This window comes from Geotrypetes seraphini, chromosome 4, assembly GCF_902459505.1.
Source record: "Geotrypetes seraphini chromosome 4, aGeoSer1.1, whole genome shotgun sequence".
Classification (NCBI taxonomy): Eukaryota; Metazoa; Chordata; class Amphibia; order Gymnophiona; family Dermophiidae; genus Geotrypetes; species Geotrypetes seraphini.
In genome coordinates, this window is record NC_047087.1 from 54834887 (window position 1) to 54852981 (window position 18095).

The window sequence follows — 18095 nt, forward strand, 5'->3', positions numbered from 1 at the left end:
TCTGGAAATTGGAATGATGAGTTAGGTGATTAAATTTGCAGATGATACTAAACTGTTCAAAATTATTAAAATTCATGTGGACTGTAAAAAAAAATTGCATGGAACTCCTCTCGTATGAGGAAAGACTAAAAAAGTTAGGGCTCTTCAGCTTGGAAAAGAGATGGCTGAGGGGAGTTATGATTGAAGTCTCAAAATCTTGAGTGGAGTAGAACAGGTACAAGTGGATCAATTTTTCACTCCATCAAAAATTACAAAGACTAGGGGACACTCGGTGAAGTTACAAGGAAATACTTTTAAAACCAATAGGAGGAAATATTTTTTCACTCAGGGAATAGTTAAGTTCTGGAATGCATTGCCAGAGGTTGTGATAAGAGTGGATAATGTAGCTGATCGTAAGAGAAGTTTGGACAATTTCCTGGAGGAAAAGTCCATAGTCTGTTATTGAGAAAGACATGGGGGAAGCCACTGCTTGTCCTGGATCGATAGCATGGAATATTACTACTATTTGGGTTTTGGCCAGATGCTTGTGACCTGGATTGGCCACTGTGAAGATGGGATACTGGGCTAAATGGACCATTAGTCTGACCCAGTAAAACTATTCTTATGTTCTTTTAAGTGTAGGAAGCACATGGTCTGGACAACCTTGGATGCTTTCAAAACAACATCTAGGACTTCTACCATAAATATAGAGTTGTGCAGACTTACCTTGATACATGCCTCAGATTTGGAATTTGTGATTTGGCAGAAGTTGGCAGACATTCTGTGCTGGGGTGATAATCTTTTCGGTGATGAGATAGAGGAGATTATGGGCTTTGTAAAAAATGTTCTGGTACCTTCAAATCGCTGTGCCAACCAACTCTTGACTCAGCCTCCACATAAAGGAGGACAGTGAAGAACCCACTACTCTCAAGTATCCCTCTCTTGACTGCTAAAAAACAACCCGGGGTCTCATTCCCACTCAAGGCAGTACAAGGACCCAGAAGTCCCTGCAAGCTCTCCAATCAAATCAACAGACAAGCTTTTGAATGGCTCCATGAGAGCATAGCTGCAATCCTAGTAAGTGTTCTGGCCAACCTTCTGGTAGGAGGGATGCTGAATTTTTTCCAAGAAAATTGGCACTTAGACCAGTAGGTTCTCAAAATAGTCCGAACAGGTTACACCCTACAATTGAAATCTGTCCCTCCAAATTGTCCTCCAAGAACATCAAAGTTAAGCTCTCAACACCAGGAATTACTTACAAAGGAGCTTTCATCCCTCTTAACAGGCCAATGCAGTCAAACCCATTCCACCAGCAGAGAGGGGGCAGAAATTTATTTCAAGTATTGTTCTGGTTACCAAGAAAACTGGGGGATTTCATTACGTCCTTGACCCTAAGGGCCCTGAGCAAATATCTGGCAAAGCAAAATTTCAGGATGGGTTCCCTGGGTACCCTACTCCCCATTATACTTTCTGGACTTAAAGGGTACATACATCCCAGTCACAGGAGATATCTATATCTTATTTACTGCCTTTTTGTTTTGCATCAGTATTCAAGTGTTCACAAAGGGCTAGATTCTATAAATGGCGCCTACATTGAGGATGCCTAGTGATACCTAACTAAAATCCACCTGCAACCCTAAATGTCTTAAATTAGTTTAAATGATGTGGTAATTGAGCACACCATTGAAGTTAATTGAAAAAACAAAAACAAATATGAGTTCTGTGCAGAACTCAGAGCAGCGCCTAGCAACACCTAAGTCCAATCCAGTCCAAGTCCTCCGACATCTAATGACGCCTACCTGAAAAGTAGCCATGGTTAAAGGCGGAGAATATGCGTGATAGATTTAAGTGAGTAAAACCTGGCCTAATATACTGACACCTACCCCTAGAATGCTTAACGATGCCTAAGTCTGCTTGACTTGTCGATCATAACTCCCAAGTCTCTTTCCTGGGAGGTCTCTCCAAGTACCTCCTCAGACATCCTGTATTCGTGCATGAGATTTTTGTTACCTACATGCATCACTTTACACTTTTCCATGTTGAACCTCATCTGCCATGTTGATGCCCATTCCTCGAGCCTGATTATGTCACATTGTAGATCTTCGCAATCCCCCTGTGTCTTCGCTACTCTGAATAACTTTGTATCGTCTGCAAATTTAATCACCTCACTCGTCGTACCAATGTCTAGATCATTTATAAAGATGTTGAAGAGCACGGGTCCAAGCACCGATCCCTGGAGCACCCCACTGGTGACACTTTTCCAGTCCAAGTATTGTCCATTTACCCCCACTCTCTGTTTCCTATGATTCAGCCAGTTTTTAATCCACGTGAGTATTTCACCCTCGATTCCATGGCTCGCAATTTTCCGAAGTAGTCGTTCATGCGGAACCTTGTTAAACGCCTTCTGAAAATCCAGATATACAATGTCGACCGGGTCACCCTTGTCTAGCTGTCTGTTTACTCCCTCAAAGAAGTGCAGCAAGTTCATCAAACACGATCTGCCTTTGCTAAAACTGTGCTGACTGGTTCTGACTGTGCTGACTGTGTCCATCAAGGTGATCAATGATGCGGTCCTTTATCAGCGACTCTACAATCTTTCCCGGATCCAATTTCCCCTCGAACCTTTCTTGAAGATCAGCGTACCATTTGCCACCTTCCAGTCTTCCAGAATTTTTCCCGATTTGATTGACAGATTGGCTATTAGTTGAAGCAGTTCAGCTATGGTCCCTTTCAGTTCCTTGATGACCCTCAGATGGATCTTTCTTGCTTCTAGGAGAGATTCCTCTAAGAGGTCCTATGGTTTCAAGTGGAGAAGGTTCGCTGTCTGGTGTAAGGGGAGGGCCTGTGATCCTTTTTTCCATCCTGCACAAAACCTGCTTGAAATCCTTCTACACTTGTCCGAGTCAGGTCTCAAGACCAATTCTCCCTAGTGCAATTGGAGCTTGTCATTTTTGTAAAAAAGATAAGTCCTTCTCTGCTCAGCCTTTAGTTGTTTATTTCATGAAGGGCTTGCCATTAATAAAAACTCCTATCAGCCCCCAAACCCCCCACCCCCGGGTCATGGGATCTTAATGTCCTTATCCAGCTGATGATAGCTCCTTTTTGAGTCACTTGATACATGACCTGAATTACATAAATGAAAGATCATCTTTTTGGTGGTGGTCAGTGAACTCCAGGTCCTAGTAACTGATATACCTTACAACAAGTTTCATTACAACAGAGTTGTACTGTGCACACATCCTAATTTCTTTCCTAAGGTAGTGTCAGAATGCCATCTTAATCAGTAAATTATTCTGCCATCATTTTTCCCTAAAGCACATTGCACACTCTGAACTGCAAGTTGACTTTGTCCTTCTACCTGGAGAGGATTAAAGCCCTTGGAGCTTTTTTGTTTCTTTTGACCCCAGTAGGATGGGAGGGCTGCTATCAATAAACATACTTTCCAGTTGGCTCTCAGATTGCACCTTCTTTACTTATGCCAAGGCTGAACTGACTCTAGAGGGTCATGTCATGGTTCACATCATTGCAACGATGGCTTTATCAGTTGCCACCTGAGACTGGCCTCCATAGATTTTTAGCGCTGCAGTATACTCTTCAGCCTTCACATTCACATTGCACTACTTTCCAGAACAAAATTCCCAGCGTGATAGTCAGTTTGGTCAGATAGTCTTTCAGAATTTATTTGAGTTCTAGAATCCAACTCCAAATCCTTAGGTGTGTTTATTTCCATTTCAGGCTGTTCCCCCCAAAATAAATGAAGAGAAATTTGAAAACAAAACAAAAAACCAGATAACCCCAAAATACTGCCAATTGCAGTTCTCATTTTGTCAATGTTCTTTGTCAATTGCAGGCCTCCTTTTCTTTCCCCTTTTTATTTCAGACAGCCTGGTAGCTAGGGATTCTGGTAAGTTTCAAGTTTCAAGTTTATTAAATTTTGATTTTACGCAATATCAAATATTTCAATGCGTATTACATAATTGAAATGTACAATAAAAAAAACTAGGGTGACAAATACAAATAAGACAAAATTATGCAGACTAATCATTATGTATTATTAATACAAACTGAAATAAGTGGGTAAAAAAAATGGAATTACAATTAAAAAAAAAAAAAAAAAAATTTAACAATTAAGGTTTATACATAAGGGTAGGGTAGGTGAGAAAAGTAATGAAGGAAAGAAAGAGAGAAAGAAAGGAAAAAAAAAAAAAAGATGTTTTGATCGAAAAGAAAGAAATGTAAGATTAAAAGAACTGTTATAATTTCTATGTTGATGTTCTGCATATTTGATTCCTAAAGGATAAATATTGTGTTTATTATCATTATCTATTTATGTATTGAATGTATCTCTATAAAGAATGCTTTTCAAACCATGTTTAAATTTGTCTAGTGATGTTTCGTTACGTAAATAAATAGGTAGATTATTCCACAGTTGAGGTGCTTGCACTGAAAATATAGTTGTTCTTCTTGTCCCAATTATTTTTAATGAAGGAATAGTTAGTAAATTTTGTTGTGTTGATCTTAGCGTCCTTAACGAAGAATAAGGGATTAATAGTCTATCTAGAAATAATGGCGCGTGTACTTGTTGGATTTTAAATGTTAGTAATGCAATTTTAAATGTAATTCTATGTATAATTGGTAACCAGTGTGCATCCTGTAAAAGCGGAGTAACATGGTCATATTTCTTTGAGTTTGTTATAATTTTAATGGCTGTATTTTGTATTATTTGTAGTCTTCTTATTTCTTTGAGTTATTCCACAGTATAAGGAGTTACAATAATCTAGCCTAGAAATGATCAGAGAGTGGATGAGAATATTAAGTGCTTCTGGTTTGAGAACTTTTGCAATTGATCTAATAAGTCGCAGTTTATTAAAACAGTTTTTGACAACTGTACTGATTTGATTATGATAATTTAGTTCTTGGTCCAAGGTTACTCCCAATATTTTTGTTTTATCTACATGTTGAAGGGGGATATTATTTAATAGTATCTGAGATGAAAATTGTTCTTTTAAATCCTTTTTCCAAGGGAAAAATATCACTGAAGATTTTGTTGGATTTAACATTAACATATTATCTTTAAGCCACTGACTTATTTGCATTAACTTGTTATTTATGATTGTTATTTCGTTTGAATCTAATGGATTTAAAGGATGAAGCAGTTGTATGTCATCTGCATATGCAAATGTTGAAAATCCAATAGATTGACTAAGTGTCAGTAGAGGGGCTAAAAAGATATTAAATAAAAGTGGTGAAAGAATCGAGCCTTGTGGAATTCCAAATGAATTGGTAAAATTATTAGATGTTGAATTATTAAACACTACTTTTGCTAAGCGATCTTGAAAATATGATTTAAGCCAATTAAGAACTTGTCCTGAAATGCCGATTGAAGAGAGTCTATTAATTAGTAAATGATGATCTATAGTATCGAATGCTGCCGATAAATCAAGTGAGATTAGAATTATTGATTTATGGTGATCTAAATCATTCTAGAACATTCTTTATCCAGCTTGTCCTTGAAGAAGACACTTACTTACTTGTAACATGTGTTCTTTGAGGATAGCAGGATGAATTAGTCTTACTATACCGCCTACCTCTCCTTTGGCATTGCATTCTATGAGCTATTGTACTAGACTGATCTGGTCTTGCAAGATAATGGCCAGGAAGAAGCATGCATGGGCGATGAGATGCTTCTAGAAAAGAACTCTGGGGAATGTCTTTGCACTGGGATCTGCCAGTAACGTCTTCCATTGGTAAAAATATTCATCCTGCTGGTCTTGGGCAGCACTTGCTACAGGTGAGCAACTTTGCTTTGCATGCAAGGCCCTCTAAAAGTTCAACAGGTAGACATTTTGGTTTTCTTTTCCTTCCCTTCATTTATATATTTCTTCCTAAACATTTTATTTATCACTTGTACTCTCATTTAATTATTGGAGGATTTTCTGATTTATATTTTGGAATTAACTTTGTAGCCAGTATTGATTCTCTTTCTTTACAGAGCTAGAATGGGTGGAAAAGAGGAAGGGGCTGGACTGATTTTCATTTCTATTCCTTACAAAACTGTTGCACCTTTTTTTTTTTTTTTTTTAAATCAAATATTCCAGAGGCTGTGTCACAAGAGCGGAGACCCCTGAAGCTTGCCTTTGCCTCAAGAGGTGGCAGTGACAAAGGTTTATCCAATCATAGTAAACCAAAAGCTACAGGTACTGGTTATTGCTAATAGTTATAACACTATTAAAAGATGTACAATGGCATTATGCAGTTTTTGTATGATCTATGCTCATAGGTGGAAGCAATTACATCTTTTTGAGAGCTGGTGTAAATGTCTGTGTCTATATTAAGTATACAGGCAGTCCCCGGGTTAAGAATGAGTTACATTTATAAAGCTGTTCTTGTCAGATTTGAATGTAACTCAGACCTTGTAGATTTTAAGATTCTTGCTGCTTGCTGACAAAAGGGCCAACTGTCCCTACCAGTGTTCCCTCTTAAGTTACAGCATGCACAACCACACACTGTTCTTAATGTGGCCATGCATCATTCCGGAATCTGCTGCAGGAGAACTGTAGGAGTCTATGCCACTGAAAATAATGCTCTGTGAAATCAAATGAAGCTGCAACCATGTTCGTAAGTATGAGTTGTACTTAAATCGGGCGTCTGTAACTTGGGGACTGCCTGTATATGCAAATTACACATTTTATAATCTACAGAGGTACTTGTGAATTAAGCCTGCTCTTGACTCATACTCTGCCCCTGTACATGCCTACCGGGAACATATGTCCCATCATGTTAACACGTGAATTTTACAACAGGCCATAAAAATTACTTTATAAAATTCCCTCTTTAAGGGGTAATTTTATAAGCTGCTCCTAGTTAAAGCTAATTTTAAGCCTACTATGGTAAAATTCTTCACTTCCTTTCATTTTAAAGAACAGAATGTCTGACATAAAAAAAATCTTTATTTTACATACACTTTACCTGATTTTCATATCCCAGATGGAAGGAGATGAAGACGCATGTTTTTGTTTTAAAATTATGTATGTAAATTATGTTAAACGTATAGTTTTAAATAGTATAAAAAAATTTTAAATAAATAAATCTGGTTTAACTAAATTCATGATCATTAGTATCTAGTTAAACTAGATTCATACATCTTCATCTGCTTCCATCTAGACATTGATTCCTCTTGACTGCTGATATTTTGAGATTTTGTATGTAATTGCTCGTGTAGGCCTTTTCTGGTATCGATTTTCTTGCTGCTGATACTTTGAGAATTTGTTTACCTATGTTTGTGTTTTTATTTTGTTTGTTAAACTTATGTATGTGATATCATGTAAACCGTTTAGGTTTTAAACGGTATATAAATTTTTAAAATAAATAGATTGATAAAATACCAGCAACTACTGTACAGACCTGGCACCTCTCCTTTGCTAAAGTTTAATTTGATAACAATGTAAAAACTACTGTTGCTACGTTAAATGACTGGCACTGAGATGCTCAATTCACATCTAATCAACTGGCAATTAAAAAAAAAAATGTCTTTACCTTCAAGTTAACTTTTCAGAGAATATGAGGAGCCTCAAACTAAAAAAAAGTGTGCTGCCTGTGAAAAATAGTGCAAAATTCTTGTTTTTCACATGAAGTGTACACTTGAGCATTCACTTCACAGTAGTAAATGTTCATGTGATGTTTGTTTCATATAAGCAAACTTTGCCATTAATTTGGATGTAACTCATGCCCTTATAAATAATTCAAAGTGGATAGCATTGAGATAGATTAGATATGTTTCTGTACACAAAAGCCAGTGGAGAGTTAGATCATTTAAAATCACAGAGATTTTTCTCTGGTTCTCAGACACCGCTCTATTAGGCTATTTCACCATGCCCATTAATGAGCTGCTGTAATGCAAAATCATGCAAAACAGCTAGTTTAATGCAAAAAAATCATAAACAAGTACACACAAAAAAGTCTTTGTGGACTCATGTTCACACACAAAAAAAATCTTTTGGAGGTGTAGTTACTTTTTCAGAGCTGCACCAAAACAATTAGAAGTCCTTTACTTAGGGGTCACTGCCATTTAAGTGGACCCGGCAGCCTTCCACTTTCTGTCAGACCCTATGAGTGAGTTAAGGTCAGGGGAAAGAAGGTGGGTCTTGCCCTCAGAATTATTGATGTAGAACAGGGGTGTCATACTCAATCATATATGGGGCCGAAATCTAAAACACAGACTAAGTCGTGAGCCAAATTTTTTATTAAGATACTTAGGTCCTCTTTTACAAAGGCGCGCTAAGCGTTTTAGCGCTGAATCAACACGTGCGCTAACCACTAATGCGTCCATAGGATAACATGCACACGTTAGCGTGTGATATTTACCATGCGCTAAAAAGCATAGCGCACCTTTGTAAAAGAGAGGGTTAGTCTTAGTAGAAGTATAGATCCTTCCTCACCCTGAGACACCATATCACACGCCATCCTCGTGCATTAATTATGTTCTGAAAATAACAACAAGCATAGTCAGGCACTTGTATGGAGAGCCCTAGCTTTTAAACTAGGACTGGGTCCTTCTGCCTACCAATGGGTACTGAGGCAGCACGGTGAAGCGCTTGGAGTGCTGCTGGGACTGGGGTAGCACATTCAGGCGCTTGGAATGCCGCTGGGACTGGAGCTGCATGGTCAGGCGTTTAGATGCGTCACAGCACCATGGGCCACATAAAACGGCCAGGCAGGCCTTGTGTTTGACATGTGTGATGTAGAAGATGGGGCTTCAAAAGGCAGCATCTTAGATTTTAGCCCTGCATTTGTACTGGGAGTGCAAATTATGGGGCTCCTGAGGGTATATATGAAGGCCACCTTGGATGGAGCTGGGCAGCTTCCAAATCAGACCATAAGGGACCTTTAAATAGGAGACACTACTATGTTTAAAGCCTCCCTTTTTTTTGGTACATTTTCACTTAAAGTGTAGCAATTTTTTTCAAAATGTTTTTTTCTAAACTTTAGCTGTTGGATATAGATGAACCATGTATTTGCAACATTTTAATAAAAGTGGATACTAACCCATGAACATTATTGTGGATTTATACACGTGGCATGAAATATGGACTGTAGGGCTCATATATCATGTAATAATTTTCTACCCAAGATCTACTTCAATTAATTACTTGATTAAATGGCAAATTATATTACAATTTTCAGCCTTTAAGTGCCTTAATAGTTATTTTTTATTTGATATTACCACCTTTCCTCCGTGGATATCAAAGTGGTTTACAGTATATTGAATAGTAATCAGGTATTCTAGGTATTTTCCCTTAAGTACTGTGCATCAGAAAATTAAAAAGTTGTTTTGGAACGTGGTGCTCGATGTATACATTAAAAAGAAATTAAATCTTTTGCCATTGAAGCATATACTACTACTACTAGTCATTCAGTCATGTCTGACCCTTAGATACTCTGTAGGCCAGTCCTCACCATGCTTCCCTGTTTTCCGTGGCTTCTTTCAATTACTTGATTTTCATTCCCGTGTCATTCTTGATGGTATCCAGCCAATGGGCCTTTTATCTCCCCTGCTTCCTTTTACCACTGACCATTCTGACTAGCAACTCCTTTTCTAGTGAATTCACCCTCATCACATGTCCAAAATAGGTCAGTTTCTGTCTGGTAATCTTGCCTTTCAGGGACAACTCTGGGTTTATATGATCAAGTACATCTTTGTTGGTGATCCTAGCTGTCCATGGGATTCGTAAGAGTCTTTTCCAGCACCACAACTCGAAGGCATCAATTTTTCTTCTATCTGCTTTCGTGAGTGCCTATGTCTTGCAGCCATATGTCGTGATTGGGAACACAACACAGTGGCAGTGATCAGTCTTTCTTTGATGGTGATTGAGACATCCTTTGACTTCCATATTTGGTCCATGCTTACCAAGGCTGTACGTCCCAGTGCTAATCGACGCTTGATCTCTGCTGTCGTTCTGCCACGGTTATTAATGAGGGACCCAAGGAAAATGAAACTGTCAACCACTTCTATTTCTTCATTGTTGATCTTTATGTGAACTTTCTTGTTGGTGGTAGTCATGATTTTGGTCTTCTTGATGTTCAGGTAAAGTCCCATCTTCTCGCTTTCTTCTTTGAGCTTCAGGATCAGCTTCTCAATGTCCTTCTTAGTCTCTGCCATCAGGGTAGTATCATCTGCGTGTATCAGATTGCTGATGGTTCTTCTGCCTATTTTCACCCCAACTCTTGAATCATCTAAGTTCAGCTTTCTCATGATTACTTCTGCATAGAGGTTGAAAAGAAAAGGAGAGAGTATGCATTCTTGTCTTGTACCCTTTTTGATCTTAAACCATTTTGTATCTCCATACCTGGTTCGCACTGTAGCTTCTTGATCGTAGTAGAGCAATGTGATTAACCTGATCAGGCGCGCTGGCACTCTTACCTCACTAAGTGCTTTCCAAAGCTTGTCGTGCTCAACACAGTCAAAAGCCTGGATATAATAATGAAGCACAGGTAGAGCTTCTTCTGGTACTCTCTCGCCTTTTCTATGATCCATCTCAAGTTTATGATTTGATCATGGGTTCCTCTGCCCTTATTGAACTATGTAAGAAACTCCTGAAAGTAAAGCCGGATGAAAAAATCAAGCACTCAGTTTGAATATACCCCAGGCCACCACCTAAAACTGCCACTGCCATTCAGTTAAATTTAAATTGATGAGTCAGTGAAGACATGTTCCAAATATATGACCCAAACAACTACATGACAAATTCTATTTAAAACTCTTGTGTAAACATTGTAATAATGAGCTGTCACTTGTAATACAAGCCTTATGTTAGGGAATTAGTAAAACTAGCTGACACTTACAAAACATTTGCTAGCCCTCCCATTTTGCCCCATCTCAAGCACTTTCTTCCGTTTTTAAAAAAAATCCCCTGCTCATTAAGTTCTGGCAGATTGTTTGAACTGGCTGGTCTCTCTGCCTCCCTGCAACATCCTCTTTTCTCCCATTCTTTGAGTCCTAAGGACATAAGAATAGCCATACTAAGTCAGACCAATGGTCCATCTAGCCCAGTATCCTTTTTCGAGCAGTGGCCAGTCCAGGTCACAGGAACCTGGCAGAAACCCAAATAGTAGCAACGTTCCATGCTGCTGATCCCAGAGCAAGCAGTAGCTTTCCCCCATATCTGACTCAGTTGGTTCCTCTAATTCTCTGTGGTTTCCACACACTACTTTTTCACTTTTTATCGCTAATTTATGTTATTTACTTAAACTTGCTCAATTATAAAGCTCCAAGCAATTTAAAAGAAAGATTATAAAACATTGTAAAAAAAAAAAAAAAAAGGATACAGTTTTCTCAAACATAAATGTGTCTCTCTTCTTTCTATTCACATGCAAAAATCTTCAGCATTGCAGAATCCCATCTCCTTTATTCTGAAAAAGTGCAAAACTTCCAATAGTGTAAGTTGAGATAGCTACTCTCTCTCAGAGCCAATACTTGTAATAAACCCTGCACATCAGTAGCTTTCACTAATGTTTAAGCGAAGATCAAAAAGGTTGAAGGCGAGCTGACAAATACCTTCCTACTTGGGGCCATAATGCCAATAGTGCTTCTCAACATTCATTCCTATCTGAACACCTGGCCTTAGTTATACTATGCAGAATATAGATGAACCCTATACAGGACCACAAATTAAAAGTCCTAATATACACAGCTGAAACCTATGATGCCAGACTCTGTATACACTACAGCTCTAGAGAAATAGAGAGAAATGCATTTCTTCCTGAGCAGTGCAAAATATAGACAGCAGATGTAAATTATCAAAACTTACACATTTCAATCACTGAATTGAAATTTAAAATCATTTTACCTATCTTTGTTGTCTGGTGATTTTATTTTTCTAATCATCTTTTCCCAAGCTCTGGCTGTACTGCCTTCTGTCTGTGCTCTTAACTGCTTCCAGGACCTTCTTATCTATTTGCTGTTTTTCTTTCCTTTGCTTACATCCATCCATCTTTCGCATTAACTTTTAACATTCAACTTTCTTCCATTTTTCTACTTCCTTCTCAATCTGTCTGCTTTTTCCATTTCTTCCTCTCATCTCCAACCTCGTCCCCCGCTCTCTCTCCTTCCCCAGAGATCTGGCATCTTCTTCCTCTTTCCTACCCATCTTTCTTCTTGCAGAGATCTGTCATCTTCTTTCCCTTTTCTCCCCATCTTTCTTCCCACAGAGGTTTGTCATGTTCTTACCACCCCCACCTCCATCAGAACCAGCATTTTTTGTTTCCGGCACTGCAATCCTTCACTTCTTGTACTGTGAGCAGTGTGAATGAAGTAAACACGCTGCCTTCGGTGGCCCCAGAAGCTTGCACAAGGACAAGAAGCAGTATCAGAGGGAAAGCTTCCTGGACTGCTGAAGGCAGCGTGTTTACTTAATTCACGCTGCCTGCAGCCCGAACAGTACAGGACTGCAGTGCTGGAAACAAAAAGTGCCAGATCCCAGTGGGGTGGAATTGGGGTGTAATATTCTGCACTGGCTGCCCCAGAGGTCTCGGAGGGCCGACATTGGCTTCTGGACCTTGCAATGAAGACCATTGCTTTACATTAATGGTATGCTAAAAACCATGCATTTTTAACCTATTAGGAAATAAGAGAATACCGTATTTTCACGCATATAATGCGCGCGTTATACGCGTTTTTACCTACCGCGCATACCCCTCGCGCGTTATATGCGTGAGCGCGGTATACAAAAGTTTTAAAACATAGTTCCCACCCCGCCCGACGCCCGATTCACCCTCCCAGCAGGACCACTCGCACCCCCACCCCGAACGACCACTCGCACGCGCTCCCACCCGCACCCGCATCCACGATCGGAGCAAGAGGGAGCCCAAGCCCTCTTGCCCGGCCGACTCCCCGACGTCCGATACATCCCCCCCCCCGGCAGGACCACTCGCACCCCCACCCCGAACGACCGCTCGCACGCGCTCCCACCCGCACCCGCATCCACGATCGGAGCAAGAGGGAGCCCAAGCCCTCTTGCCCGGCCGCCTCCCCGACGTCCGATACACCCCCCCCCCGGCAGGACCACTCGCACCCCCACCCCGAAGGACCGCCGACTTCCCGACAATATCGGGCCAGAAGGGAGCCCAAACCCTCCTGGCCACGGCGACCCCCTAACCCCACCCCGCACTACATTACGGGCAGGAGGGATCCCAGGCCCTCCTGCCCTCGACGCAAACCCCCCTCCCCCCCAACGACCGTCCCCCCCCAAGAACCTCCGACCGCCCCCCAGCCGACCCGCGATCCCCCTGGCGACCCCCACGACCCCCCCACCCCCCTTCCCCGTACCTTTGGTAGTTGGCCGGACAGACGGGAGCCAAACCCGCCTGTCCGGCAGGCAGCCAACGAAGGAATGAGGCCGGATTGGCCCATCCATCCTAAAGCTCCGCCTACTGGTGGGGCCTAAGGCGCGTGGGCCAATCAGAATAGGCCCTGGAGCCTTAGGTCCCACCTGGGGGCGCGGCCTGAGGCACATGGGCCCAACCCGACCATGTGCCTCAGGCCGCGCCCCCAGGTGGGACCTAAGGCTCCAGGGCCTATTCTGATTGGCCCACGCGCCTTAGGCCCCACCAGTAGGCGGAGCTTTAGGATGGATGGGCCAATCCGGCCTCATTCCTTCGTTGGCTGCCTGCCGGACAGGCGGGTTTGGCTCCCGTCTGTCCGGCCAACTACCAAAGGTACGGGGAAGGGGGGTGGGGGAGTCGTGGGGGTCGCCAGGGGGGTCGCGGGTCGGCTGGGGGGGCGGTCGGAGGTTCTTGGGGGGGGCGGTCGTTGGGGGGGAGGGGGGTTTGCGTCGAGGGCAGGAGGGCCTGGGATCCCTCCTGCCCGTAATGTAGTGCGGGGTGGGGTTAGGGGGTCGCCGTGGCCAGGAGGATTTGGGCTCCCTCCTGGCCCGATATTGTTGGGGAATCGGCGGTCCTTCGGGGGGAGGGATGTATCGGACGTCGGGGGGGGGGCATCAGGCTTTCAGGATGGGGACAGACCTTCAAGGGGGGACAGTGCACGGAAGTCAGGGGGGGTGAACGGAGAGTCGGGACAGCGCACGGAAAGTCAGGGCAGTGCACGGAAGTCAGGGGGGGGTGAACGGAGAGTCGGGACAGCGCACGGAAAGTCGGGGCAGTGCACGGAAGTCAGGGGGGGTGAACGGAGAGTCGGGACAGCGCACGGAGAGGCGGGGCAGTGCACGGAAGTCAGGGGGGTGAACGGAGAGTCGGGCAGCATGCGCGGTATAATCGTGAGCGCGTTATACCAAAGTTTTTGTGCTTATCATCGTGATTTCTGCGCGCTATACACGTGTGCGCGTTTTATACGTGTGCGTGTTATTTGCGTGAAAATACGGTAAGTGAGGAAGATGAATAATTTGTGGTTCACCTGCTTACTAGTGTTACACAAAGCAAAATCTGGTAAAGAGCTGACAAAAAAAGAGAAAAATATAAAGCCGAGTTCTCATCAAATGTATTAGATTTGTTACAACCAATGGATGTCAACTCTGTAGGCTCCAGAATGCTGATTGCTAAAGTAAGACCTCCTTTACAAACATGACACTAGAATCTGACAGTGCCAGAAGCATCCAGCTTTTGCTTTAATCACTTACTTGCAAATAACAGCCTGGTTCAGTAAGGCTTTTCTCTCATAGACAGAGGATGGGAGAAATGTCTTAGTGACTCATGCCCTTAATGTTCTTACTCATGAAAGCTAAAATGTGGTGGCTTATTTCTACTGGAGATCAGACCTAAATACAGAATCTTATCTTTCACTAATGCTCTTGGGACAGTTCTGCTCAAGGGAAAACCAAGATATTCAAATCAGACTGATGAAAGACTAAATGGGAAACTATGTGAGCTTGAATAGTAAATGTGCATAACTATTTATGCTTCTGTTTAATAAAAGTAACCTCAAATGCCCACAATCCAGGTTTCATTGGACAAGCATAGCTACATCCCTTTTGTGACTACAGCAGTAGCAGATGACTAGCCTTTATAAAAAAAAAGTAGTGTAGTTAGATTGTATGGACCTTTGGACCACCATCAGGGTAGAAACCTCCGACTGTTTTTACTTTTCGTCGGTCCAACCTTTATTATTATTATTATTAGTTTTTATCAAAATTTTTAACTAAATTTTTCTTAAAACAGTCAGAAAAATTTAGTTAAAAATTTTGATAAAAACTAATAATAATAATAATAAAGGTTGGACCGACGAAGAGTGAAAACAGTCGGAGGTTTATACCCTGATGGTGATCTGAAGGTCCATACAATCTAACTACACTATGATATGAGTATTTACTATAATTATTGTGAGAGTGCTTACTATAGTTGAAGAATGTCTACTACACCATGGAGTGTGAGTCCTTAATGTGAAATCAACTTAGACAATCACATTACATGAAACATCTGCATCAAGACATGCATCATCATTGAGGGAGCACAGTTCATCATCTCATTCTTGACGCTCCTCTCGACATTCATCGAACTCGTATCAATGATCGTCTCGGCGCTCGATGCTCTCATTGAAGTTCTCAGTTTGCAAAACCTGATGTTGAGTATGACTGACTTTTCTCTCTGCTCTTCCAACAACTATCCAGAGCTATCAGTGAATGAGTCTTAAGGCATATCCTTAGATCTCTCCCCTCCACTGCCACATTGGAGGTCATGAAATTCATCAGACAAATGAGGCAAGCTCTGCCAATAAATATAGAGTCTGAAACAGAGCCTAGAACAGAGCTCATGGATGCACTTGACTACAAAGAGTGGACTAAATACTGCATTAAGGTTCCTCTCCTTTAACTGGGAATATCTACTTTCCATCCCAGTGGCTCCACACAAACTGGACACTTTTTACAGAATCCAGTCTTGCTCTGCCTTTGACAAACCACAATTACAACACTAGTCTCTAGTGGTGGAGTCTGCCTTGAAGAGGGCACACAGTACCAGAATTTATGCCAGTACTCCAGTAAGAGAAGGCAGACACGGAATGTTCCAAAGCTCTATGCTGGCAAACAGAATATTAAACTTCAATTTTTTACTTAATATTTTATTTAAAATCTCTTATCCAAAAAATGTCTATGTATGACCAGTATATACCATCAGAGCATATCTCTTCTTTCCAACACTTGATGGACGATCTCCTGGAAACCAGAAAAAGCATGGTACATTCTACATTCGAAGCATTTAATATCGCCTCCTGCAGTCTCCATCGCTATGCTCAGACAAGAGTGACTAAGAATCTCTGATCTAGACGCCAGTGTTCAAGATCATCTTTCCAACATACCCTATACATGGGGATGATTTTGGGGGGACTGTATAGAGGAGACTATGCAGGAAAGTATCATACTGACTGCATGACTACTTTAACATAGTAACATAGTAGATGACGGCAGATAAAGACCCGAATGGTCCATCCAGTCTGCCCAACCTGATTCAATTTAAAAAAATTAAATTTTTTTTTTTTCTTCTTAGCTATTTCTGGGCAAGAATCTAAAGCTCTACCCGGTACTGTTCATGGGCTCCAACTGCTGAAGTCTCCGTCAAAGCTCACTCCAGCCTATCCACACCCTCCCAGCTATTGAAGCCCTCCCCAGCCCATCCTCAACCAAAAGGCCATATACAGACACATACCATACAAGTCTACCCAGTACTGGCCTTAGTTCTTCAATATTTACTATTATTTTCTGATTCTAGATCCTCTGTGTTCATCCCACACTTCTTTGAACTCCGTTACCGTTTTCCTCTCCACCACCTCTCTCGGAAGCGCATTCCAGGCATCCACCACCCTCTCCGTAAAGTAGAATTTCCTAACATTGCTCTTGAATCTACCACCCCTCAACCTCAAATTATGTCCTCTGGTTTTACCATTTTCCTTTCTCTGGAAAAGATTTTGTTCTACGTTAATCACTTTCAAATATTTGAACGTCTGAATCATATCTCCCCTGTCCCTCCTTTATTCTAGGGTATACATATTCAGGGCTTCCAGTCTCTCCTCATACGTCTTCTGGCTTAAACCTCCTACATTTTCGTCGCCCTCCTCTGGACTGCTTCAAGTCTTCTTGCGTCCTTCACCAGATACGGTCTCCAAAACTGAACACAATACTCCAAGTTGGGCCTCACCAATGACCTGTACAGGGGCATCAACACCTTCTTCCTTCTACTGGCTACGCCTCTCTTTATACAGCCCAGCATCCTTCTGGCAGCAGCCACCGCCTTGTCACACTGTGTTTTCACCTTTAGATCTTCGGCCACTATCACCCCAAGGTCCCTCTCCCAGTCCGTGCATATCAGCCTCTCACCTCCCAGCATATATGGTTCCTTCTGATTATTAATCCCCAAATACATTACTCTGCATTTCTTTGTATCGAATTTTAGTTGCCAGATATTAGACCATTCCTCTAACTTTTGCATATCCTTTTTCATATTTTCCACTCCTTCTTCAGTGTCTACTCTGTTACAAATCTTGGTATCATATACAAAAAGGCAAACTTTTCCTTCTAACCCTTCAGCAATGTTACTCACAAACATATTGAACAGGTTCGGCCCCAGCACCAAACCCTGAGGGACTCCGCTACTCACCGAGCGACTTCCATTAACCACAACCCTCTGGTGTTTTGTCTGACAGCCAGTTTCTAATCCATTTCACCACTTTGGGTCCTAACTTCAGCCCTTCCTAAATCTCATCAGTCCCCCTTACTATGTGAGACACAAATATCACCAACCTACTGTGTCCACTGTACCACCAATGCGGAGACGTTCCAGACAACAAAGGCAGCAGAAAACTTCCAAGCACCAGCAGTCCTCATAGAGAGCAAGGTCAGTATTTCTCAATGTTCCCCCTCAGACTCTCCCCATTGAAGGTCAGCTCACCCATTACCATCAAAGAACCATCATAACGTCTGATCATTTGGTCCTTCAAGTGGAGAGTTAAGTTCATTTACAGAAAAAAATGCCCTTCATTTACAGAAAAAAAAACCTTCAAACCACCCCCAAGAGAGTCTCTGTTCAGCTCCCAGCAAGGACCCTCCTTCATCAGGAGCTCTCAGCTCTCCTCCTCAGTGCCATAGAACCAGTTTCTCTGCAATAGAGGGGCCAAG

At 41.8% G+C, this 18095-nt stretch overlaps 1 protein-coding gene across 6 annotated transcripts in view; it reads left to right on the plus strand.

The window, feature by feature from the left end:
* CYLD (CYLD lysine 63 deubiquitinase) overlaps nt 1-18095 on the plus strand; it is a 137449-nt gene that overhangs the window by 39863 nt on the left and 79491 nt on the right. For all 6 annotated transcript variants that reach the window (XM_033941993.1, XM_033941995.1, XM_033941996.1 and 3 more), the window contains one exon: nt 6078-6176. In XM_033941993.1, coding sequence (XP_033797884.1) covers nt 6078-6176 — 99 coding nt within the window. The remainder of the gene's footprint in view (nt 1-6077; nt 6177-18095) is intronic.